Source organism: Oreochromis niloticus, linkage group LG8 (genome assembly GCF_001858045.2).
Source record: "Oreochromis niloticus isolate F11D_XX linkage group LG8, O_niloticus_UMD_NMBU, whole genome shotgun sequence".
Lineage (NCBI taxonomy): Eukaryota > Metazoa > Chordata > Actinopteri > Cichliformes > Cichlidae > Oreochromis > Oreochromis niloticus.
In genome coordinates this window covers 16,190,268-16,216,254 of record NC_031973.2, presented here as the reverse complement: position 1 = coordinate 16,216,254, position 25,987 = coordinate 16,190,268, and the positions used below count along the sequence as shown (strand labels likewise).

Genomic DNA, 25,987 nt, shown 5'->3' with positions numbered 1-25,987 from the left:
GCCTCTGATCCCAACTGGATTCTTGGGAAGGTGCAAACAAGCATGTGCAGATCAGCCATCATCCCCTCATCCCAACCTGTGTGAAGTCTGCAACAGTCTTTCCTGTACCCAAACAAATCAGCCACTGACTGTCTCAGTGCTTACTTACAGCTCTGTCTTTAGTAGTTTTAATATATAGTACTTTTTTATATTTACAGTGTAAATGACTACATGTTTGCGCTTCATTTCTCTTTGCATCTGAAGGTGGAGCTGCTCTGCAGTGACATTATTCAAGGTATAATGAAAACTACAATAAAATTTGCATAATTTGGAGGAGTAAGAAGCAACTATGTACATTTCAGTGGCCCTCCCATAGGCGTACTTTACATGATTATTTCCATTTTGTGTTATTTTATACTTCTACTTCACTTGGAGCCAATTATTTCTTTTCTTTAATGAGCTACTTTTATTTTTTGGGAGCTGTAGATATATTAGTGCTGCAATGACTCTAAGTACTTTAACGCATTTTCTTTTAAGCTTTTAAGCTGGCTTTTTGAATCAATGGCCTTATTTTTACAACAGCAGGTGTAATAGCAAACGAATATTGCTCTTAATTAAGAGAGTGCTCTGTAGATCTTTCTACACAAGTAATGTTTACTTGCTAGGCCAGAAAAGCCACTAGCATGGCCCTTTATTACGTGTAAACTACTGCAGCAGCATTAAAATATGCTGATTCAAGTGTCAAGGTATAGCTACAATAGTCGGTTTCCTCCTTTAAAAAGGTTTAAATTTGCATTTAAAACACGAATTTAACATTAAAAAATATGCTAACCTGAGATATGAATTTGGGGGCGGGGACACCAAACTTCATGGGCCTAGACGTGACGGATTGATGGCGCACTGACAAATAGGATTGAAATCTGAGGCTTCCCGTCCAATAAAAAAGTGAGATCTGTGACCAGGGCCCGCCCACACACGTAATTAAATCCACACCAGCGTGTTGCTGGAAGTGTTTGGAGTTTGCGTTGAAACGAGAACGCGGAGGGCTAGGAAGCTGTGCTCAGCCTCGCATCCTTCACGGCCACCTTAAAAAAAAAAGAGAGAGAGAAAACAAACACGCTCCGGCCCGACAAGTTGTAATGAAACACACTTTAAAGTTTGCTCGGAAGCCGTGGGAGTTGACGTAAAAGTGACTTTTTGAAACTGGAGCTGCTTCCTCCTTCGACAACTGGGTGAAATATCTCAACATCCTCACAAAGAAACTTTGCTTGCTAGGCTGCTAACTCGCCACACAAGCCAGCAGCAAGGAGACCAAAAAAAGTATGCTCAGCGGCGAAGACGAGAACACAAGCTCGTATTGACGTTTTACTTGTCGGGTTATAGTGGTATGTGCTCGGACATGGCCTCTGAATGACTCGACTTGAGTTTTGTAACGGTTTTTCTTCGAGTAGTCATCACCAGCACCAGAGGAGAAAGAGCCGCCGCTGGTTAACTTTAGCCAGCCACCACCATCACCAGAGCGCCCCCACAGCTCTACCAGGCAGGACAGCCACAGCTAATAACAGTCATTTAGAGTTAAGTGGACCCAGATTTGACACTGTAAAGATGTCCGGTCGAAGTGGAGCTGGACACACGAGGGGTGCTGCTTTGGGTCCACAGCCGCTGAAGGCAACTGTCCCTTATCAGCTGGCCAGCAAACCGAGACCCAACAGGATAGATGGGAAGCCAGGTATGAGCTCAACACCTTTTTCCACCTTATCAATCCAAATTTAAGACCTCACGTAGTGTCACGATAGGTGTAAAAAGCTGGGTACGAGTTTCTGCAGTCCTGCGCAGTTGCAGAGCAGCTTTATCTGCTAGTTTCCCAGTAGGGCATTTGCAGACTTTAGATAATAAGTTCAAACTTGAGATAGCAAATTCTCAGTAAAAGGGGGCAAGTTAGTAGCCGGATCCAAGCATAAAATACACTGTACCATCTTAATCTTTAACACGAGCTTTAAAATATGTTTTTATTAAAGTGTGTGTGTGTGTGTGTGTGTGTGTGTTTTGTTTGTTTCTTTTAAGGGGAACTTTGCTACTTCTATGTTCAAGTATTGAAACTCTGTAGTTATAATTCCGAGATTAAAAAAAATAATAAAATAGGCAGCAGTTTTATTTTATTGGCAGGTTTTATATTTTATAATTTCTCCTTGTCAATCAAACTGACTATTTGGTGTTCATAGGATAATATCCAGAGATTGGTAGCCCCAAATATAAAACTATTTTCAAGAATTTTTAGAGTCTTAAAGGGCATTTTTGCCCATTTTTAAGAGACACTAGTGTCTTTTTTTTTTTTTTTTTTTTTTGGTATCATGTGTAGATGATGGCTGTGACATGAAGTCTCTTGATGCTTACTGTCAGTACGTTAAATACTTAAAAATAGATTTAAAGGCCAGTGCGTGTGAAAAGTAGCATTACATGTGTGGCTTTCTGATGTGAAGGTGAAAATGATGCAATGCGTTTAAAATAAGTGTCTGCCATTATAATGCTGCAAGTTTCCTGAAGAAAAAATAATTAGTGTAGATTATTTTTAAGCTTTTCATAAATGATAAAAAAGTTGTCTCTGCAAAACTGACAGCTAGAAAGGCCAGATCCCACCAGCTGAGTCCGGGCATGAGGCGGACAATGTCTCTGGACGCCATCATCGGGCCGTACCTGCAAGGACACTGGCCCAAAGAACCAGAAGGCCCAAGCTGTGTGCCCCGCCAGGACAAATCCACCCAGGTCAGCGCCACATGGAAGAATGCTTTCAAGTGTGGGAATTATGAGTGTCTCTGTCAGAAAAATGAATGGAATGCATTTATCAATGATGCTTCCTCAATTTAGAGCTTTCCCTTTTTTTTTTTTTTCTTCTTTTTAAAAAAAATGTCTCTCAGTTTTAGTTTTGGTTCTTTTGGGGGTTGGGGGGATAGAGGTTAGGTCACATCACAAAATTAGCTTGCACTTTTTGCAGAGAAATAAGTTGCTCTGAGGTGGAGGTTGAGGGTGGGGGTAGGGGGGTGTCCGGTGCTTGCACAGTGATTACAGAGTGAGAACTACAGCCATGAGAACAGTCCCCGAAGTCAGCTGACGAGGCCTTTTTGGCTGCACCCATCCTCTCTGCTCCGTGCAGGCACTCGCCACTGCACTTCGGTTGCCCACATCCTCCCTCCCTCCCTCCGTCTTTGTTTTTCGGTTTCTCCTGCTCTTTAGCTCGTCTGCAAGTTTGACAAGTCTGTGGGTGTGGATGGTGCGATGTGGCTGCATGTCGGCCTTTTAAGCATGAGAAGCTGATGTGTACTAAGTGTGAAACCAGTGATAAAATATGTGAGGTGATGCTGTAATATTTCACATTATACGTGACCTGTGTTTTTTGTATTAAGTAGGGCTTGATTTATGCAATTGCTGCTGGCTTGTGTGGTGCTTTGGCTCTACTGAAGAGATGTGAGAAGTAAAAACACAAGAGCTCCACATTACTAGCCATTCCACATGTTTTTGATGGTCCCTTCAGGTGACAGCAGACCACATGTGGATTTGGGTTGGCGAAGCTGCGCACCTCCACTGTGCAACCATGCCTGGTGCTTAAAGCAGAATCTGCTGCGTTTTAGGTCATTTGCTATACAGAGAGGAGGATTATGGGTATGCACATGATGCAGATGTGCTCTCTTGCAATCCCACAAAAAGGCAATCTCCTGTAGACTGTCAGAAATAATGCTGCAAATTGGCTAAGAAGTGAGCTTAGACAGAAAGGGACAGACGGTGAAGTTTATCAGATGGGAAGGAGCGGAGAAAAAAAAAAAACTAACCAGTGACCAAAAAAGCCAACTGTGGCTGCAGTGGACAGTTTTCACTTCAATACAAAACATTTCTTCCTGTGTTACGACTTCAATCTTCCCCGCAGCAGGGCCGAAGCTAATAAAAAGCAGAACCCACAAGAGTAGCCCCCCAGACAAGTTATTCCGTATAATACTGGCACTGCCCCCTGGTATCAGTACACAGTTACAACATGAAAACGGGTCTGCATGATGTGCTTGAGGTGCAATTTATCATCCAGCTAAGTACACGTTATCACAGATCGTAGTCGGTCCACCCTCTAGCACTACGCCATGTAAATGCGGTTATTGATTTGTGCAATGATGGAAAAATAACAGCGAATTACCACTGAAGAAGCAGAAACTGTGTGATGTCTGCGCTGCCTGCTTTTACAGTTCTGGGTTGCTGGAATTTATTATCTCATGCTGTGAATACCGGCATGTGTGGAATATTTTCTCATGAGATGTTTTATCACACCTGTGACGTGCATCTGAAAATAAATGGCATATGTAATGGTCTTTAATTGTGTCTAGCTTGCACTGAAGGCAAAGAAACTACGAAGTATAATTAAAAAATGGGAATCTTGAAAATAGCCTCAGTCTGTGAGGCTCTATAACTTTCCCTTGGTTTGTCATATATGATCATATGACAGCTTTGAACCAAACCCTAAACATATTTCTTCAAATGCAATCACGTCTTTAATATGCTTTTTATTAACATCAGTTCCCATGGCTGCTTCCTTCCCACCGCAGACCCCAGACTCGTGGTCCGAGAGATGCTACAGCCGGCGAGGGAGCAGCAGCCACAAGCGATCAGCATCATGGGGCAGCGCTGAACATCTGCGAGAGGTCAGTTTAACTTTTGATTGCTCAACATGCATTTGTAATGCCGGATTTGCTAAACTTGACGCTTTTTTTTTTATTAAAAAGGGCAAGTTCTTGAAAAAGTCTTGACTTTTATTGACATTGAGCAACAGGAGACTGAGGTCATCTGCAACGTTCCTCTTTTTATACTTTTTAACGAAGTCTCACTCCTCATGATGTCTCACTGAACAATGAGCCAACATAAAAAAATATTAGTAATAAAATCCTTGTTTGTTGATACTAAGTGTTTGACATGCGGGATTAAAGGACTTCCTTTGTGTATTTGCATGTAGAGGCTTATTAACATGTTTGTTTCAGATCGCTAAACTAAAACAACAACTGCAGCAGTACAGCAAACCTGCAGTCTCGGGGGCACATGACAAAGACCGCCAGCGGGGCTATCCTCAGGGGGGCCGTAGCCTTGGAGCTGCTCAGGTACCTTAGCATCAGCAGACACAAGCACACTGAATGAGTTACTTGAGGTTTTAGTGCCGATGTCTCTAGAATTAAATTTAGGTGTTTTTGTTTTTTCTTCTGTACCATGTATGGACACCTGTCACTGATTTACATTCACAAGAGCGCATTACTAAGCTATGCAGGTCTCTGCAGGAAGTGAATGAAATAAAACACTCAGGCAACAGGAAGATCACTACATCATGCTCGCTTCTGCTTTTCAGATTGTAATGCACGGTTCTGCTTTTCAGCACAGCTGGTGTGTGGTCCCACACTCCACTGGGCTGTGGTGATTTTTTTTTTTTTTTTTTTTTTTCTCAAATATACCAAAGTGGTGACGAGACAGTCCCATGCAGTTTATGAGAACACTTGCTAGTTTGATTATCAGCATTGAGCTTGTTGAATTTTAGAGATGTCTGAAGCAAATGACTCTTTGAGTGCCTGTGTGCTCTCAAAAAGTAAGAAAGTTTCAGTTTTTTTTTTTTTTTCCCTTTTTTTGTTGTCGTATTTTTAATGGTAACAATAAAAAAAAAAAAAAAAGTATATTTAGCCTGATGTTTTTGGAAAATATGGAAATAAAAGAAGCTGAAGGGAACTCTTAAAAAATGTCCTGTTGTTTGGCTCTTAGGAGTAGTGCAATAAAATTGTGTTCACTTGTTTGTGTGCTCAGACTGAACCTATTCCCATCCCCCCTGCTCCCCTGTCTACACTGGTCCCTCCCCTGCGCTGCAGCGTGGAGGGCCTCAACCAGGAGCTGGAAGGCATGTTCATCAGCCAGTCACTACATCCATTACAGAGGGTAATTATCACCTACAGAGCCCACACATGCTTGTTTACACAACATGCACATGTGAAGATGTTTAGGCATTGTTTTATTTGTAAGGAGAGGCGGGTTTCAGAGGTGGCACACGTAGTTTTCTGCTGAAGTAGAACTTCTGCGTTGGCCGATTTTCGTTTAATTAAACGTTCTAAAAAGTGCAGTTTCCTGTCTCGACAGCTGCTCGAGGTTCCAGACGGTCATCGGGCTCCGGTGCCTCTGCAGAGCTACAGCAGTGGATCTCAGAGCGACCCCCCCACCACGCCCCCGCCATCGTCATCCTCCACCTCCTCCTCACCCTGCTCCTCTCCCAACTACATCTGCACTTCTCAGCCCAACTCAGATGCTCCTCCAGACCTGCACCAAGGTTAGTTTGTCAGACTTTTTAGATAAGAATTTTAATTTTTAAAATGGTCAGAACAAACATGAAAGTCTTGATTTGCTGACCACTTTATTAGGTACACCTTGCGGGTCCCAAGATGGACCCCTTTTACCTTCAGAAGTACCTTAATTACCTTAATTGTTCATGGCATAAATTCAGTGAGGTGCTGGAAACATTCCTCATGTTTTAGTCCACATTGACATGACGTGTTAAACGCACATTAGGGGATGGTACACTGGTATTTAAGAGCTGAACATGGTCATGAGCAGTACTCAGGTAGTCTGTGGTATTTAAACAATGCTCAGTTGATTCCAAGGGGTCCAAAGTGTGCCACAGAAATATCCCCCCCACACCAACCGGCATGTTGTTACAAGATGCAATGGAGCCACACCCTGCTATCTGAATTGAGTCTCTTCATACCTGGCAAGGTTTGTTTTTTGTTTTAATCATTTATTGTCCATTTCTGGTGAGGATGTGTGAGGTGTAGCCTCAGTTTTACTGTTCTTAGCTGCCAGGAGTGGCACCCGGTGTGGTCTTCTGCTGCTGTAGCTCAACTTTAACATGTTGTGCATTCAGAAATGCTCTTCTGCATACCTTGGTTGCTTGAGTTACTTTTGCCTTGCTTTAGCCTCAAACCAGTCTTGGCTGTTCTCCTGATATTGAGGTATTTTCACCCAGAGAACTTCTAATCACTGGATGTTTTCTCCTTTTCAGACCGTTCTTTGTAAACTCTACAGATGGTTCTGTAGGAAATTTTTCAATAAATCAGCAGTTCTTAAAATACTCAGACTCAGCTAGACCAACCATGCTACATTAAAGTCACTTAAGCTCAACTTTGTTTCTCATTCTGATGCTCTGTTTGAACTTCAGCAGGTCATCTTGCCTAAATGCACTGAGCTGCTGCCTTGAGATTGGCTGATTAGATAACTGCATTGATGAGCAGTTAAACAGTGTGTTTTTAAAAAAGTGTCTGCCAAGTGTATTTCTAGCAGACACGTGTAGACATAAAATGGCAGCACTGATGTATAACTTTGTGGTGGTTTCAGTAACGCAATTCAGCTTTGCCAAAAATATGTTGTCTGCAAAATGCAAATGTGGCATGACATGTGTACTTAATATTAACCATGGAAGTTCTTGTTTTTTGGGCATTGGCTTGATGGACTAAAGAGTTGTAGTTGTCTTAGTTTATAGTAACAGTTTCCCTCTTACTCGTAATTTCTTTATAGGTTCTTTCTGACATTAATCATGGACTTGACAATGAATGTATGAATGAGGTGACATCTCTTGCTGAGACCTCAAAATTTGACTTCCTTTAGTCGTGCATCAGGAACGTTATAAATTGATTTCTAAATGTCAAAAAGAAAGATGCAAACTGCTACTAAGGTTTTCATTTCTTTTCACTCCTCTGGTGATTCTTCAAAATTAATTTCAATTTGGGGAACATTGGTGAAGTTGCAAACCTTATGAATAAACAGGTAAGTGATTGTTAGGGAGTCCGTCCCCTCCCCCCCAAAATCCTGTGTTTTTAATATACTGCGTGCCAGCAAATGATTACTTTATGGTCAGCACCACATTGTCTGCACAAGCCTTTGAGTCCAGAAACGACTTCAGACATAACTCACTGTATCTAAGCTTGGAAAGGACTCTAGCTGAAAACTTCAGAATGTTGATCAGTCATAGCCAGAAACCAAGCTCTCGGCTCGCAGAAAATTAGGACTGTTTGAAACTGAGTTTGAGAGGAAATGACAAGACCATGTTAAGGGGGCAAGGTTGAGAAGAAGCAAGTAAACTGTTGCTGCCCCTCAGAACATTAAAATCTGTTATATTATTTGTATTGAATATACATTTTTCTCTCCTCTTTCCAGGCTCAACAGACAGTGGGTTCCTGTCTCCGTTCTCCTTCCAGAATGAGGCTGACCTTTCTCCTCTCCTGAACGCCTCATCTCCAGGGCCCAACAAAAGCTGCTGCTTCCAGAGAAAACCTCCAGAGGGCTGTGAAAGGGTCAGAGTGTGGGAGGAGATCAGGTAGGTTTTTATTCATTTTGTTTTTGTGTTTGCATGCTAGAGGGAGACGGATAAATCACCTCTGGATAATGAAATATAATTAGAGAAATACTGTATACTCGTTGTCAGTTAACACTGTCAGCATGTGGATGCCCTCTGGTGGTCACATTTGGAAAAAAATAAACGGTAGAAAAACAAAGTGTCTTTACCCAAAGTTGAATGTGATTTCCTGCATGATGTGATAGTTTTTAGTTGATTCAGAGTTTACCTTGCACTCTGTTAGAGTGAGTTAGTGGCATTAACTGTAGATGTACGAACAGTCCCCCCCCCCCCCCTCAAAGCAGTTTGTTTGTTCAGCTTGGGAGTTTTGTTCTGCCAAACTGACAAGTTGATTATGTTGCAACACTTCATGTTGTCAGCACTAAAGCATTCAAAGTCCTCCTTGTTTTCAACTCTGTCTGAATCTTACACTGTGAAATTACTAGTCGTTACTCATAATAAGGAAGCAGCACTTACAAAACTCTGTTGCTTGGTATTTTAGTTTTTCTTTTCTAGTGGGTCCGTGACTTCTAGGGAACAGTTTCGGCTCCAGTAAAGCCTTGTGCATGTTGACATGTAAGCACAGGCAGTGACTACATAGATCAGGGACGTCAAACTCATTTTACATCGTGAGCCGCATACAAGTCACTCTGATCTTAAGTTGGCTGGACCAGTGAAACTTCCCTTTCTGTCAGTGAAAAGAAGCTTAAGATATCTCTGGGATTAAATGTGGTTAACATTAAAAAAAGAAGTGCAGGTTCAACATTATGTCAGTTTTTCCACATGATAAAAAAATGCTGCTGAACTAAATGAAAGAAATCTGTGACTGTGTGCACCCAATGTAACCAAACTTTTTGTATCACTTTTATGGACTTAAGTTTTTCTTCTCCTTTTCTTCTTTAGCTCTCCACAGAAACCCACAATGGCCCTCATCTCCTCCTGCCCCGACCCCAACAAGGTAAACTTCACCCCCTATGGGGGTTCAGCCTTTTGCCCAGTCAGCCTCCCTAAGCCCCTGCTCCCCTCCATGGACATGTTTTTCAGAAGCTTTGGCTCTCCAGCAGGCAACTGCTTGAACCAGGGAACAAGCTCCTGCCAGACAGTGTCCTCTAACAACTGGGCTGGTCCTCCAGATCCTCCTGCAGCCACTACCATGATGGGAGAAAGTTCTGGAGAGGGGCTAGCTTTATAAAAACGGCTCCAGGTCGTTTCTTTGGAAATGAACAGAGTGGTGTTTTTTTTTTTTTGTTTTTTTATTCTTAGCTCATTCTTTTGCCACGCAGGTACAAACAAATAACATTGTGCCCTTTTCAGTCATGCGATGGCATCACTAATGTTCATTAGAGCTTCACTGAGACTTGTGCACCCCTGCAAAAGACTTGAATTTCTATTTCCAGCATCGACTCTAGTTGAGAGCAATCAGTTTTAAAGGCTTAAATCTTGCACAACCACAAATGGGTCATCTGTTAGTGCTGCTGGAGCTTCCCCTCCAACACAACACTGCTACAGAGAGCTGCTTTTGAAATAGGGATAGCAAAAAATGCGTATGGGAGGAATAATTTAGAGTTTATACAAACTAGTAACAGATAAAGTGCTGTTTATGTGCTGCTTGTTGTTATCTAGGATGCTCTGTAGTGAGCTGACCAGCAAAAAAAAATGCATGCGAGCCATTGTAATCAGGTATTCACTAGTCATGTTGAAAGTGATGGATAAATGTTAGCAAATGTGAGACTTTCAGATGCAGCGAGATTAAAGGAAACCACTGGATGTCTGAAAAGGGCTTGATGTTTAAGGGTATTGAGAAAATGAGTCACAATGCAAAGGAGACTGCTCTCTGAGCCTCTTGTTTTGGTTTCCTTAATTGCAACACTTCTAAACTAAACAAATTTAGTTCTGTTATTACCCAAAGATATTTACATTTGTCTTAGCCAAAAATAATTGAGGCATGGTGCTGTCTTAAAGCAGCACTGCTCACTTATTTTTCTCTCAACTTTCACTTGATTTGTTTGACTGACTGCTCACTTCCTGCACAGTTATTTCCTCAAAGACGCCACAACAGTAACTTTGTTGATACTGTTCCTTATTTTTAAACTGCATCTGTTTAATTATTTTTTTTTTCATCTTATCAAAGATATTTATCTGCTGTTCACTTATTTTCCTTGCACCAGTCACTAGTGTACGAAGCGTGACAAATCAGTGGGTACTTTATTGTTTTTACCTGATTTAAAGGACAACATGAAATGACATTTTGATTGTTGTAAAGGGAATTTTGTAGATGTAGAAGTACGGGTAGCATCAGCACCTAATGGCTTCAGCACATGCATTCTTGCTTTACGAGTAGTACTTTCTTTCTTTTAAAAAAAAAAATATATATCTTGTTTACTTGCAAAAAAAAGGGTTACCTGTTGTTCGTTGACATTCTAGATGTGTGCCTGATGGTACGTTTTAGTTTTGAGGTTTCACAGCCTAGTTGACTACCTAACCAGTTTTAGTGGTATAGACTTGTCGTCCTCAGTTTCCCTGATGTTCATTTTGTTCTACCAAGCTGACAAGTTAACGATCATATAGTTTTATTTTCTCGCAGACATGTTTGCACAAGTTGAACTACTACTTTTGAGTCGCAATTCTTATTTTTATACTCACTTTTGTACTTCATTGTAAATATATGTGTAGTGATGTCTGGTTTTTACTGTTTTTTTTTTTTTTCCCCAAATACCTGTTACATAAGCTAAAAAGAAAAAAAAGACCTTTGTCATTTTTAGTTTTGTTCTGTCAGGCAGATGTCACATGTGATATTGTATCGGGTGGATTTTTATGCACTTCCAGCAGAGGGTTTTACAGAGGAGAGGTTTCCTCCATAATTTAGCCTCTGATAGTTCTGTTTGCATGTGAACTGAAAGTTGACTATTTTGATCTTTTGACTAACATTTCCTTGTTTTAGCATCTTGATGAAATGCTGATGGACTGAAATCTTCTCATTCCGAATAATCTTCAAAGATTTTCTTTTTCTTTCCCCGGTTGTGGATACTGGCAATGTGTTATCTCAGGTTCTGTGTTTTGTCTACATAAATACATGATGCTAGCATACTTTCTGTGTTTATTACATTCATTTTAGCATTGTAGCTCTTTGTGGGGTGAATTCAAAGCGAAGCACAATCTATGTAGCCATGGTGTTCAAGAGCGGACCTATTGGTGTGAAGTCCCTTGCGTATACTGCCAAGTTTTCATTTATCCTGCAGTTAGGAAGCTACTTTCAAGCCTTGTGCATTCATCTAGTCATACTGAAATATTTGTTTCTAAATTGGGTAAAAGAAAACACTAGAAAATCTTATAATGGTACCATGTGTCATTATGTCTCCATACACTGGAATTTTCACTATTTTCTGGGGCGGGGGGGGATTGAGAGCCGCCTGACTAAGACGTGTAGATTGCAAAATAACAGATGAGAAGAAGTGTTCCAGTCTGTCACAAACTCTAATGCAGCACTTATAAAGCTTTAATTTCCTCTTTGTCTTCAGTCACATTGGTTTCTTCAGTCATTACCTTTGACTCACTGCAATGCTTCTCAGTTTCTTGGGTTTGTGTTTTTTTTTTTTTTTTTTTTTTTTTTTTTTTGTTTTTTTTTTCCGTAAAGCTGATTATTGATGGCACAAACAATAAATTTAAAGTTTCATTTTTGGCCTGATAGAACATGTACACTTACTGGCCACCTCATTAGGGACACCTTGCTAGTAACCAGTAACTGCTTTGTCTTCAGAGCTGCCAATTTTTCATGGCACACATTCAAAAACATAAGATTTTGGCCCATACTTCAATATGGGCCATTGCAATTGCTGCAGGTTCGTGACTGTGCATCCATTATGTGAGTCTTCAGTTCCCCCATGTACCAAAAGTGCTCTATTGGAGTGAGATTAGTAACTCACTGATGGGTTGAAGAAACCAGTTTGACATAAATTGAGTTTAGTAACATGGCGCTTCATCCTACTACAAGCAACCATAGGAAAAACGGTACACTGTGGTCATAAAGGTTTAAAAATATATATATTATTCTGTTAGGATTTAAAGATTTCTCAGTTGATACTGAAGAGTTCAAGAACGTACTGCTTATACAAGGCAGGATGAATTCCTGACCTTACCATCTGAATGCTGGAGCAGAAATGGAAAATCATCTGACATTTTTCCGATCTATCGCTCAGTTTTTTGTTTTTTGTCAGCCTGTGTGAATCATAGCCTTGGTTTCCTGTTCTTAGCTGACAGAAGTCATACCCAGTGTGGTCTTCTGCCGCTGAAGCCCATTTGAGTTCAGAGATGCTCTTCTGCATGCTTTGGTTGCTTGAGTTGTTGACTTCCTGTCAACTCGAAGTAGCCTGGCCATTCTCTGACATCAACAGGGCGTTTTCACCCCCCAAAAAACTAACGCTCACTGCATATTTTGTTTTTATCGGACCATCCTCTGTAAATCCTAGAGTGTGTGGGGTGGGGCTCAGCAGTTTGGTTCACTGTCTCAAGATATCTGAATGTCTACATGCAGAGTTGCTGCCATGTAATTTCCTCATTACATATTTGGTTAGTAAACAATTGAACTGGTGTGCCTAAAGAAGTCACTGATAATATACACTTTGTAAATCGCTCTTTTCATGAGCTTTGAAGCTGTGAAGAGTTTGCCTGAGTGGCTCACTTTTAACTGCTCTTCATGCCTTTGGAATCAAAAATCAAATCAAAAGGAAAACTGACGAAGAAGCTGCAGATGTTTCTGCATCTGTCACAGAACTGAAAGTGAAACCATTCTCAGCAGTTTGGGACCTTTTTATTTCAACTTTTTAAGGATGTTTAATGTAACTGTAAATCTAACCTGAACCAGATAACCTCAGACAAACTAAACACCTCCAAATCCCATCGCAGCTAGATAAAACAGCATCACGTGCTGATACTTCTTAGTCATTTCCTTTTTCTTATATTCGCGCGTGCTGTTTTGAGCCTTTAGATTGATCTGAACGGTCCAACTTTAGCTGCTCAAAATAAATAAAAATGGAGGTAGAGGGTTTAAAATCCACTTGAGCAAATCCCCCGTAGCGCACAGAGATATGAGCCCAGGTAGGGGTTTCGCACAGCTGCTGTCGTTGCATTGTGGGATTGGCTGACAGTAGCGCGTGGAGGTGGGGTGCAGTTCAATTGTACGTTCAGGCCTGCAGGAAACGGCAGGAGATCCTCCGCAGAGGCGCGCCTTCAGCCCGCAGATATTCACGTTAACGGAGCCGGTCAGCGGGAGGACTGTCCACCATGTCATCATTCTTTGGGGTCGTCGCCAAGCAGGTTAAGAGCCACCCAGCTGTAAGTCTCAGCCACTCGTTTTATTTTAATGGTCGTTATTACCAGCCTGTAACCAAGGAGACGGTGACATTGAAACGTGCCTATCAGAAGCATGAAGCTGCGCGCGCTCCCGTTTTTTCCCCAAGATCTCTCCTTAATTACCTGATGTGGGATCAGCTGTGAAGGCTCAGGAAAACAGTTTTTGTGACTTATCCACACACAGACACCCTAAAGTGCGCATTCGTAGAGTATTTCACTATTTATAAAGGCAAAAATAATTTCATATACAGCTCTGAGTGCGGAAATCTCAAATTCCTCGACAGACGCACAGGTTTTGTTTAAAAAAAAAAACAAAAACAAATGGTAGAAACATTTTCACACCACTACATTCCTCTTATTTTAATCAGTATATTCGTGTTATCCCGTGAAAGCTTTTCTTGGGTTTTTCACCGGCACCCTCCTCATGACAGAGTTCGTTTTTGCGCTCTGGCATCCGCAGAATCAGACAACCGCATCACCTGCTCCGACTGAGCGTGATATACTGATGTTACTGAAATGTTATAATGATGACAATTTAGAGGTTCAAATCTCTCTGTGTGTGTGTGTGTGGTGGGGGGGGATCGCTTGTTTCACTTCATCGTGCGTCTGCAGCCATGTGAAAGGGTGGTGGCAGCACGTATAGCGGTGGAGTAGTTTCCATATTAGCTTGAGTGAAGGCCAGAGAAATACATATGAGGGTTTATTTCCCCAAGGACGACGGGGTGAAAGGGTTTGGTTTGTGGCAGCCTCCATATTAATAGACCTCTGGATGGAAATGCTTTGTCCCCCTCCTGCTCTGACTGAGAAGCCTGTCAGCTCCCTGCTGGTGAAAACACTTCATTGTTTAAACAATCCTCTTATGTCAGGAGATAACAATAACAATACCAGTATGGAAATCCTGTGCATTTTATACATCACAGACTGTTACTATAACAGTAACGCCGCCTCAGCAAGGCTTTTTAAGGAAAACTGCACATTTTTACCCACAGCAGCAAGGTGAGAAAGTGACCCTGGTTGTATAAATAGCTGATAGACACATGCAACTGGCCACGGGGTCAAAGTGTGGTAATATAAGCAGGGACAACAAATATTTGCCCTTATCTTAAAACTTAATAAGACACATTATGTCTTGGCAACGCAGAGTAGGAAAAACTGGACTCCTACACATGGTTGGGAACAGATGAAATGGCGAATAAGATCCAAAAAGGACACAGATAACAAAGATTTATCAATGTTTTATAGATCAAACATAGAAACATACTCTTTAAGGCTCCACACAGGAAATCCTGCAAGATCTGCAGCTGCAGAGGAAAGCAGAGTCCATCTTGTCTGTTCCCATCTTTTATGTCTGCAATTTTAGTTTCTGACATCTGGTAACCTAATCTAAGACTACCACTTCCAGTCAGAAAGCAGCAGATTTACACAGATTTACAGCAGCTTCTGCTCCTCCATTCTAAACTCAAGAAGGAAAATGTGCCTAACATTTTTTAAACTCTGTATATTGTTTTCTTTTTGTTTTGCTCCACTGGCATTGATAAAGTGATAGATTTATTGACTGATGTCCTTTGTTCAAAGCTGATCCCCCTGTTCATCTTCATAAGTGGAGGGGCAACCATGAGTGTGTTGGCCCTGACAAGGGCAGCTCTGAAAAACCCAGATGTGTCGTAAGTATCTGAGACGATTTAAACTTGTAGAACAGTGGGCGTTTTCAGCTTCCTCGGTTTCTCAGGGAAGTGTTGTTTTGCTCACGGCTTTTCTTCTTGTCTTCAGATGGGATCACAAGAACAACCCTGAACCTTGGAACAAAATGGAGCCCAATCAGCAGTACAAAGTACGAGCTATTTTTCTTAATCCTTTATGTCAAGTTATAGAGCAGTTATAGAGCAGGCGTGTTTCCGCGAAGAAACAGGCCATATCTTTTCTGTTATCTTGTGTCAAAGTCCATATCTCTGCAGTCAAATGATAATGCATATTTGTTTTTATGTGTGTGTGTGTGTGTGTGTGTGTGTGTGTGTGTGTGTGTGTGTGTCCAGCTTCTTGCAGTAAACATGGACTACTCCAAACTGAAGAAGGACAGGCCAGACTTCTAAGCCATCCGTGCGAGGAGCCTTTGCACTTTTTAAAAAAAAATATAAACAAGCCTAAGACAGCAAATGAAGGTTTATTTCCAGTGTGCTGGGGAAAGGGAGCATTCACCTATAAATGACTATGAATGAAACAGACAACCACCTGTTTTACTGATTGTTGAATATCAGTTTGCTCTGCCATAAATTATTAAAGACTATTTAAATCTTTAATGCCTCCCTTGCATGCTTATTACAGGCACGAGCTGAGGGGAAAGATTACAACACATCAGAAAATATGAGAAGCAAGAATGTGCTCCTTTAGTGGTTTACAAAGAAACTATAGTAGAATTTGAGACAATGAGAACAAGTGCCCCCTGATGTTTGTTTTTATATATATATATACATATATATAGAGCCTTATATTTAATGCATATATCTCAAATTCTACATGGTTTAACCATCATCCTCACCTGGTCTTAGATTTGAACCAAAAAACAGAAATTCTTCTTATTCTATTGACACAGACTTTTAATGTGTAAAGTAAGTTTGAAATTGTAAATCCAGTCTTGAGCCATCCCTTGTTTGTATTTTTAAAAAAAATATATTTTCTTTCTAATGAGTCAGACTTCCTTTTAATTTTTTGACATCACTTGGGCAGCCAAGGCAGTCAGCTAACCCCGAGACACACGCCCAGGATTGACCAACCCGTGGTGGGCCTGCCTCAGCAGCTGTCTAAGGGCCTCCTGGGGAATGTGCAGTTAACCTCATGGTAGTGAACCAAAAGGAATAATGAAAGAAAAGAAAAATGTTCCGCTCTCCTCTCCTCTGCTCTTCTTCCTTTTTCTGGGAGATGGTAGAGAGGTAGAGCGTACTGCCCGATCCGGCGGGGAGGTGTGGGAAGCCAGATCGGGCGCCCCCCTTCTGGCTCTCCTCTCTGCTCTTTCCTATCTTGTCCCTTTTGTCTTACTTCTCTCTATCACCTTTTCTATCCCTTTGAAGAAGTTAGGCTCCATAAATGTTAAAGAGGTAAGTATTACTTCTCAGTTGCAGTGAATAGATAGGAGAAAATAAACTGTAGAAAACTAAACAGAAGAAAGAAGAAGAGAAATAACAATTTAACATAAACCAGTGACACACTCCGGGGCCTGATAAATCCTGGCAGGGCCTCCTTGGATGAGGGTGTCTAGTGATAATGGCCGAAACACCCGATGAATCCAAGGTCCACTACTAACGATGTGTCCCACATTTTAATATGATAATCTAGATCAGATCTCTAATCTGTAAACCTAACCAAGGAAGAAAAAATGGCAGATTAGCTTGGGTAAAAGTCAGAAAGTTGAGGCACACAATGATGTATGCCGCTGGTGAAGTTTGGGGCTGCTATTCCTCATAACAGCCATTCCTCAAGATTTTTTCTGTATTTAAAGCAATGCATTATCAGGGATTGTAACATCTAGTCCTTTTATTGAATAATGTGGTCTTGAGCAATTCTTCAAAAGTTCAAAGCTTTTGCTCCAATTTCCTTAGCCGAATCTATGAAAAATGCCAAAGATAACAGAGTATGAGAGACATAAAATTGTATTTTTGCATTAGTTGAAAACTTGGCATGGTGTGCAGGTAGGATTGCTTTCAAGAGGACAATCTACAGGAATGAAAATGGGGAGAAAAGCCTGAGGTATGCCAAATGAATCCAAATTTGAAATTGGTGGTCATGGTGGTGGTGTACAACCTTATGACAAAGAGAGATAAGTAGGATAAGTTTCTCAAAATGAAAAATCTGTATCCTTTTTTTAGATCAATATTTTAACATATTTATAATTGTCACCCCTTGTGGTAACTGACATGTTCTCTTGCAGGTAAATAATATACGACACATGGCCCATTGTTTTTTCCCTATACACATTTGTGAGTTGTCAGGTGCAGTGAGGTGTTTTGAATTTCTGTCAGGTGTGCACTAAGTTTTGACCAGTGGAGTGTAGTGCGATAAACTGGAAAATAAATGTGAGAGCAACACAGTTCTCAAGAGAATTTATAATATATAAGTATAAATTTATGTGATTTACTTTTTGATGTGAGGTTTTTAGTGATAACACAAATTGATAAAAAAAATAAATGTATGACTTCTAATATATCTGGACCATAATGCAGAAGAAACACTCTTTACTCCCTCTTCTTTGGTCTTGTTATTGTATTATCTTCTAATCTCAAATATTATGGTTATGCATTCTGAATTTCATGTTGACTGATTATGAGTGTGTATCATATCTGTATAGATTTTTTTGCCGTAGGTTATTATCTCAAAATATTGGGTCATTAGCTCAAATTTCTGAAGTTATTTTCTATGTTTTGAGATATTTTCACAAAGGTTTGCATTAGGATAATAATCATGGGTAATGACCCACAATCTTGAAGTATGGATGAAAACTAAACTAAACTAAACTAAACTAAAGTGAAATAAAATATGATAAAATAAAATTTCAGTATTGAAAAAAATCCATACCTCTGATTTTGTAAATTATTTATTTATATTATTGGTTTTTCCGAAAATAATATGAAAGTTTCATTTTTAATTAAATTACTTATTTAATTTGATAAAATAATTGATAAATTATTGCCATGTAATACATCTGAATTGTGTTGCGTTTGGTCAATGGTGTTATCGCGAGGTTTAAGTCGAATCTCTTTTCTCGCGAGATTTCACTTAAAAATAACGCGGGACCATATGAGAAGTGAGTCCGTTGAAACAAACAACACAAGGCAAGTATCGGAAGATAAATGACGTTCGGGTGAAAGCTGAGATAAACGACACTAACTTCAGATGAGCACCGCTCGTTTGGACAGCGTTGTTGTGGAAAAAGTCATTTGTTTAACATTTTTGACGTTTAATTGCCCGCAATCGTCTGCTAGCTTAGTTCAGCTAACTTTGCTCTTCGGTAGCTAAATGGATCCCACGGAGGACTTGTCCGCTCGGGTCCTGCTGAAACATATTCTCACCACCGAGCCACCCAGGACCCCTGTCACACGCAGGTACGGTTCATTTTCTGGGAGAGAACCACGAAAGTCGTATTCACTGGCATTTTCAGCATTAATGTTAGCTAAGATATTGCTAACGTATTGGCAAACTCTTGTGGTTGTTGCACGTTAGTCTCAGTGACTTTGTATCCAGTATTAACTAATCGTAAGCTGACTTGTCTCCAGTAATTCCCAGGAGCTGAGTATCAGCGAGACCCGGCGCAGTAGCAGGCTCAGCAAGAAAGATGCGGGTCCCCAAACCCCGCAGGAGATCCTCAGGCGCAGCATGAGACATAAGCTCCATGAGGTAAGGAAAGAGGTGAGCAGGGCAGTTGTTCTTCTTGGGCATGTTAAACTTATTCACTTTGCCCCTTTTTTCTAGAGCATAACCAGAAAATCCCTCCCCGCCACTAAAAGGAGGACTGCCTCAGTTGTGTTCAAAAAGGTAAACATGCCTGCCACATCTTCAGTACTGATTAATGACGGAGACACTCCCAGACACATACTCATGAACATCCTGCGGACAGGTGCGTGAACTAGCCTTCTTTTTATTTTTGGTTGGTTTCGGTTGGGTTTGCTTTTGCTTATATGTTTTGGTTTTCAGAGCCGGTGAAATCCCCTGTGGTTCATGAGAAAGAAACATCTGAAGAGCCGGAGCCACCTTCAGCCAATTCGACCATCTCCAAAACGCATTCTAGGTGAGCTGTGCGTTACAGGGTGATCCATGGCATTTTTGGAAGTAAATACAGCAGTATTTTCAAGGAACTGAACTATTTCTGGTTGTGAAGGGAAATAAACTTTTGGGCTAAATTGACTTTCAGTATGGAGCTGTCAGGGCTGGACCTGCCTGATGTAACGATTGGCCAAGCAGCCAGCACTGCAAAGGGACTGAGCCGAAAGAGACCGCGCAGAAGTTTTAACACGACGGCTTTTGAAAAACGACTTAAAGATGGAGATGGTAAGGTTGAAACGAGTATTAAGGAGGTACAGCAAATGAAAATGAGGTTGTGGGGTTTTTTTTTTTTTTTAAGTGTGCTTCTGCAGCAATGTGAACACTTACTGTGTATGCTGGATGTTTGTGCTTCCAGAAGCTGAAGAGGAAACTGAACAATCAATAGATGACACTGCATCACTGTCTGTGTTGAGGTAAAGTGTAGAAAGAATGCAAAATATTAATTAGATTTAGAATTAATGATTAGCGTGTGAATGCACACCATGTTTTTTATTTTTTGTCCAATCTGTTTTTCAGCTCCCCTTCCTTGAATTTAAAAACCCCATTTGTTGACGCTAAGACTGAGAAAAGAGGTCTGCAGAGAAGAGTTTCAAATCGTCGGAAAATCTCAGAGGAAGAATTTGGTGCTGCTGTAGATAAACGACAGATGGGAGGTGAACACTGCGATCAAAATACTTTATTACATTCTTTTAATGGGCCACAATTTTTTCAAAGATTTCTTTCTGAGGCAACCATACAACCATATGGTATAAAACACAGAAAATCAAACAGAAACGTATAATATAATTTCAAATACTGTTGTTACCGACTGGCTAATTTGATAATTGATTCATTGCTAAATAACCTCACTATCAGGCTTTTTCACCTTGAGAACTGTCGCTGGATTTTGACCTGCTATTGAGTCACTTTAAATATCACCTTCTTTCGGCTGCTCACTTTAGGGGTCACCACAGTGAATTTGTCAGTGATTTGCAACCATCTTTATCCCTAACATCCTCTCCTGCACTGCATCCATGAATCTACTCCGTGGTCTTCTTCTTTTCCTCCTGCCTGGCAGCTTCTTCTTTAACATCTTTTGTTGAATATAAGTCACCATCCCTCCTTTGCACATGTCCAAAACCTCTCAGCTTTGCCTCTCTAACTTTGAGTCCAGACTTTGACTAAACCTGAGCTGTTATACTCATTATACTTATTTCTAATCCTGTCCTTCCTTGTCAGCTCCAGCTTGGCCTCTGCTCCTTTATTCAGACATTTTGGTCTTCTGTCACAAATCACCCCTGACGCATATCTCCACTGTCTTCTTCACCTCTCATACATTTTGTAGATGAGTGCATGTGAAAATGTTTCAGTAAGTAAAGCTTTTACCAGACTGTAAAGACAAAGCTGCTGTGACTATGTCTCAAAAAGAATTGTGCTGAATGGAGGTTTAAAAAAAGTGGAACTAGATTGGATTGTAATTTTGTTTAATACCAATTTTTATCACAAGATGGTGTAACAAGGCCATGTAACCTTTGGTTAAGCTGCCAGCACACGTCCAACTATTCAACCCACCTACAAGTAAGGTGCTGCCCCCTGCTGGTGAAAGTTTTAGTTAAATTCTGCAGAGGTTCACTGCAAAGCTACAACTGCGTATACATTTAACACTTCAGCCCAGTGACGTGAGAACAGAAGTACAGCATGAAAAGAATTGTAGGTTATTTGCAGCTGCTCTTTACCTCCACCTTACATTTTCCTCCTTCCTGTCATCCAGGTATGAGCAGCTTTGGACCTGTGGAGCAGGGGCTCGGTGAATCTACTCACTCTGAGGGCTTCACCTTAGGTCTAAGCAAACTCAGCGAACCAGATATCACAGCCGATATCGTGAACTGTAACACGGCTCTCTACGCCCAGGCTGATGCCATGACCTCCAACTTTTCTATCATTGCTACTCAGGACAAACCTACAGTCATGGGGTCTCAGCTGCAGAAAGACATGAGGGAGATGGAGTTGGAGGAGCAGATGGAAGTGGAGCAGAGCAAGCTGGAAACTGACCAACTTGTGTATGTGTTTCCAACTGAAGATGAATCTGAAAAGAAGGAAGCAAGGAGAACAGTTTACAATAAACCTGAAGATGTCGTGGCAAAATCTGACGGAGACGAAGATGTAGTTAAATCTCAGATGGGTGTAAGCGATGATGCAGCTCAGTTTGAAGAAGGTGAGGACGGAGCAGAAGTTGCCCTCAATTCCGATCTTGAACAGGGTGTTGAAGCAGGGTCACAGGCTGAAGAGGAAGCTGAAGCAGATTCTAAAACTGAAGAGGAGGAGGAGGAAGATGAGGAAGGTGTAGTTGACTCTAACATTGATGGAGGTACAGCCGACTCGCAGTTTGAAAAGGGTGATGACGCAGGTTCTCAGTCTGAAGACGAGAATGTGGCTGAGGATCAGACTGAAGAAGAAGAAGAGGAAGAAGACAAGAGAGGCGTAGAGGAATCTCAAACTGGTTCCCAGTCTGAAGTTGAAGCATCTACTCAGTCTGAGGAAGAGGACGTTGTACCAGACTCTCAAACCGAAAAGGTTGAAGAGGACGGTGGCACTGAATATCACACTGATGAAGTTGTAGAAGCCCTGCCTGAAGAGGATGTTAGTGGTCAGTCTGAGAGAAATGAGCACGTGACCAAGTCTGAGAACGAAAATGACTTTGAGATCTTCAGCGATGAAAAGGAAGAGGAGGCATCATCTCAGCTGAAACATGACTCAGAACACATCAACCGGAGGGCTTATCGCTCTGAGGGCGGTCTCACTGTGCCAGTTACAGGGGCAGCAGAGGATTTCCCTAATGCTACGTTTGCAGGTTAAAAAAAAAAATATCAATCAATCAATTAGCATTTAAAAATCTGTATGGCTGAGATTAATTATTGTTTGTGGTTTTGTTTGTAGGATGGCCTGATGCCAAATTCAAAGGGCATGGCACTCTTGATTTGCACACCAGCTTTGAAATGGGAAGCCATGAGAGTGGTCAGACTCACACCAGAGACCCTGATGTGGCCGAATCCTCAACCCAAGGACAGGCAGAGGCCACTGGGACAACGAATGAGGCTGAGGCTGACAAAGAGAACTCATTTCCTCTGCCAGAGGGAACATATGACATTGAAGATGGTAGGAGTGAAACTGTGCCTGATGAAGCTCCAGCTGAGGACCCTGCTGAACCAGAAGAAGAATTGGAAGAAGAAGAAGAAGATGATGAAGAGGATGAAGGTTAGTTTGCGCTGGTAAAATATCTATTTAAGCATTCAGAATTACTAAGAAATCTGTTTTCTGATAGCTTCAGACTTCCCCTGCAAGACTCCAGCGTTTGTCAGAGAGAAAATTAACTTTAATCGTCCTGATCCTTCAGCATCACCTTCTATTCTAAAGAACAATCAGGCCAGGTAAGCTGCATGTCCTACTACACTTAAGTGTGTGTGTGTGTGCGTGCGTGCGTGTTTGTGTGTCCTGTGGGTTTCAGTCAGGACTGTTTTTAGGGAGAAAGAAGTACCTACTCAGCCGGGGATATGTACCTTTCAGCTGACACAGTGGTCTTTTAACTCCCTAAAAGCCTCTCTGCTTTAAATAGAAAAACTGCTGTTGTAGCACAGGTACAGAATGCAGTTTTTATTTGCCAGTGCCTGTCACTGACACTCTCTTCTTGTCTCTACCAGTACCAGCGGTACAAGAGAACCTTTACCTGCAGCTAAACCTAAGCAGAGGAGAGTGAGGAAGACGAAGATCTCTAAAAAGGAAACAGTTCTTCCTAAGAGTTACCTTATGGGCGTCTTTAAGCACTTTGCCAAAACAAAAGTCTCTGCAGACGTCCACCCTGTCCTAAATGAAATGTAAGTAACATACTTGTTTCGCCATTGATCACATGCAGTGTCTCTTTGTCTTTGTTAGAACTGTGTGTCGCTTTAATATAACAGATTTGTTGTCGTTTTAACAGAATGGATAAATTCTTTGACCGGCTAGCTGAGGACCTGGAGACATATGCTGTCCATGCAAAGAGAAAAACCATAGAGGTCGAGGACGTTGAACTTCTGCTCAAAAGGTATGAGGGCAGAATTCAAGACTTTTTGCAGTCAATGTTTTTAATGTCATAAAGCCCCTTTGTTTAATTAAGGAGGAAAAAGCAAAACTTAAATACCACTTAAAAATGTAGCGAACTACTTTATACACAAAACTGCATTACATGTTCATAGGAGGGTTTGAGGAGGCTCAATACAACACTGCTATATAACTTTATGGAGCAAACATGTGCAGATTTATTTAAATACCTTGTTCTGCACAGCTCAGTGTACATGTCCAACTAGCTAGCTGTTTAGTTTTTCTGCTGTGTTATAAATAAATGAATAAAATGAACCAAAAAACAAAACGAATCAAGAAACCCATGTTGAGTGTAGGCCTGTCTTCCCTGTTCACTCTCCACTATCTAATAAAGCCAAAAGGCCCCCAAATAATATGTATTTAAAAAGAAGAATTCTTTTAAGCCAGAAGTGCCCACCTGTAAGGTAAGACACTGACACTACAGTATTAACATAGGGGGGGAAAAAAAAAAAACCCCACTCTGCAACGCTTGGATTATTCTGACCTCTAGATGGCAATGTTGAGCTCTGTGTAGGTTAAAGGCAATATCTGACTGTAATAAGAGCATAAGCCTGTAGAATATCTTGAATCCCTCCTATAGGTAGCACACCTCATTCATGATCTATTTTTTTTGACATTTTACATTAATTTTCTAACATGGAACTTAACCAGTATGTGTTTGTAACTTGCAGGCAGGGTTATGTGAATGACAAGGTGCCAGTGGAAGTGCTTATTGAAAAGTATCTTCGCATGGACCAGCGAAGGCTTCTAATCCCCATCGCAACCAGTGGAAATGTTGTTATCCCTGCTAAGCGGAGGTGAATCTTTCATCTCCTGGACTGCTACTTGTTTTTCTCTACACTGCGTTCAAACAATGCCTTTATTGATTGGAGCATAAAAGCATCTGTAAATGTGTAAATTATATACATGTCTCTTATCTTTATTTTACTGCGAGTCTGTGGACAACTGTACTTTGTTGCTGTTAGGTATGTTTTCGTGGGTGCAAATATGCATGCCAACTGTATTCTCTACAATATGAAACAAGCAGTTTCTAAACTTGTAATAATAAAGAAAGCTGAAATAAAGTTTCATATATCTGTGCTTCACACATGTATTATTAAGGAAATGCATTTAATCTCAACTCAGACAAAATATCTTATATTTGTGGATCGTGAGGGGCATTTGAATTATTTGTTTTTCTTTGATAAATTAGGATTTCAGCCCATCATGCTGTGCTTTGTGCTGCTTAATAAGAAAGCTGTGCAGATATATACTGCTTTTAGAAGGATCAGAAAGACTAGATGGTCTAAAAATTGTGTTTGTATGAGCATACTTGAAAAATGAAGAGAATGTGAGGACAGCACTGCCTGGTCCACAGTGATTCAGCCTTGCTCACTAAATGAGGCAATCAATATATCTCATCACAAATGACTGGTTAAAAAGGAGGACATAATAAGCAAGAAACATGCTGTAGTGGTAGACTTCCTCTGCTGCTAATAATGTTTTCCATAAAAGCTTAAGCTTTTGTTATATACACACTCAAACAGGCGCTAATAACCGAGATGCTGCTTAATTCATTTTTACATTAAACAGCTGATGTCTGGTTATCTCTGCTTGAGATTACAGGGCTGTTTACTATTCTCTTTAAAATGGGCTCAATTATGTTTGTTTGGATACATACGTTACATACATTTATATACATGTGAATGTCATGGTGATTTGGGGCTTTTAATGGGTTTTTTAAACTGTTGTTTTTCCAGGGTGGAATGATTGTAAAGCATATGTGTTTAAAGACTAAGTGGACACAAGTGGGCAGCATGTTTGTGTGGGGTTTAGCACTGTTGCTTCACAGCAAGAAGGTCCTGGGTTTGAATCCATCATCTGGTCGGGGGGTTTTCTGTGTGGAGTCTGCATGTTCTTGCTTCCTCCCACAGTCCAAAGACATGCAGTTAGTGGAGTTATCTTAACTGGTGATTCAAAATTTCCCATGGTTATCCGTCTTTCTAGCAACACATTGCTGACCACTGGAAATATACATACTCCCCCACTAATATTTGGTTAGATGCCCCCTTAGCAAGTTGTGTCTTGACCATAACCCTTTGGTTATGGTTGAGATGCCTGAGTCACAGATGTCTGTGCCATACTTCTAGCTTGATATTTAACCACTCCTTTTGGCAGAATTGATTAAATTCTGAATAGGGTTGACATTGGAGTTTTGGGACAGCCATTCTAGAAGCTTAATGTTAGCCTGCTTTATCGATTCCAAAACCAATGTAATATGTGTTTGGGATCATTGCCCTATTGAAACACTCAGCTGTGTCTATGTTTCAAACATCTAACTGTTGATTTAAGGTGTGCAATGTA

General features: G+C 40.9%; 3 protein-coding genes across 5 annotated transcripts; all 3 read left to right on the top strand.

Annotated features, from left to right (window-relative positions):
- The first annotated feature begins 977 nt into the window (after positions 1 to 977).
- LOC102083026 (protein FAM117A) lies at positions 978 to 11,455 on the top strand. Of its 2 annotated transcripts, XM_005463892.4 has the most exons (8): positions 979 to 1,708; positions 2,597 to 2,742; positions 4,563 to 4,658; positions 4,992 to 5,108; positions 5,797 to 5,925; positions 6,124 to 6,310; positions 8,191 to 8,350; positions 9,272 to 11,455. In XM_005463892.4, exons 1-8 carry the CDS (start codon positions 1,390 to 1,392, stop codon positions 9,558 to 9,560), a joined length of 1,443 nt encoding a protein of 480 aa, XP_005463949.1. In that variant the 5' UTR covers positions 979 to 1,389; the 3' UTR covers positions 9,561 to 11,455. The 2 variants fall into 2 exon arrangements, with proteins under 2 accessions (XP_025765502.1, XP_005463949.1); XM_025909717.1 differs by lacking the exon at positions 2,597 to 2,742 and having other exon boundaries at positions 978 to 1,708.
- Positions 11,456 to 13,499: 2,044 nt separating this feature from the next.
- On the top strand, positions 13,500 to 16,014 carry LOC100710104 (cytochrome c oxidase subunit NDUFA4). Its single transcript, XM_003458745.5, has 4 exons — positions 13,500 to 13,699; positions 15,293 to 15,381; positions 15,488 to 15,548; positions 15,751 to 16,014. Exons 1-4 carry the CDS (start codon positions 13,649 to 13,651, stop codon positions 15,805 to 15,807), a joined length of 258 nt encoding a protein of 85 aa, XP_003458793.1. The 5' UTR covers positions 13,500 to 13,648; the 3' UTR covers positions 15,808 to 16,014.
- Positions 16,015 to 18,444: 2,430 nt separating this feature from the next.
- cenpt (centromere protein T) lies at positions 18,445 to 24,729 on the top strand. Of its 2 annotated transcripts, XM_003458760.5 has the most exons (14): positions 18,445 to 18,540; positions 18,721 to 18,810; positions 18,982 to 19,102; positions 19,178 to 19,322; positions 19,400 to 19,493; positions 19,617 to 19,753; positions 19,884 to 19,941; positions 20,045 to 20,181; positions 21,279 to 22,358; positions 22,445 to 22,762; positions 22,830 to 22,935; positions 23,206 to 23,379; positions 23,484 to 23,588; positions 24,316 to 24,729. In XM_003458760.5, exons 2-14 carry the CDS (start codon positions 18,725 to 18,727, stop codon positions 24,443 to 24,445), a joined length of 2,691 nt encoding a protein of 896 aa, XP_003458808.2. In that variant the 5' UTR covers positions 18,445 to 18,540; positions 18,721 to 18,724; the 3' UTR covers positions 24,446 to 24,729. The 2 variants fall into 2 exon arrangements, with proteins under 2 accessions (XP_003458808.2, XP_005463950.1); XM_005463893.3 differs by having other exon boundaries at positions 18,481 to 18,810.
- Positions 24,730 to 25,987: the final 1,258 nt, after the last annotated feature.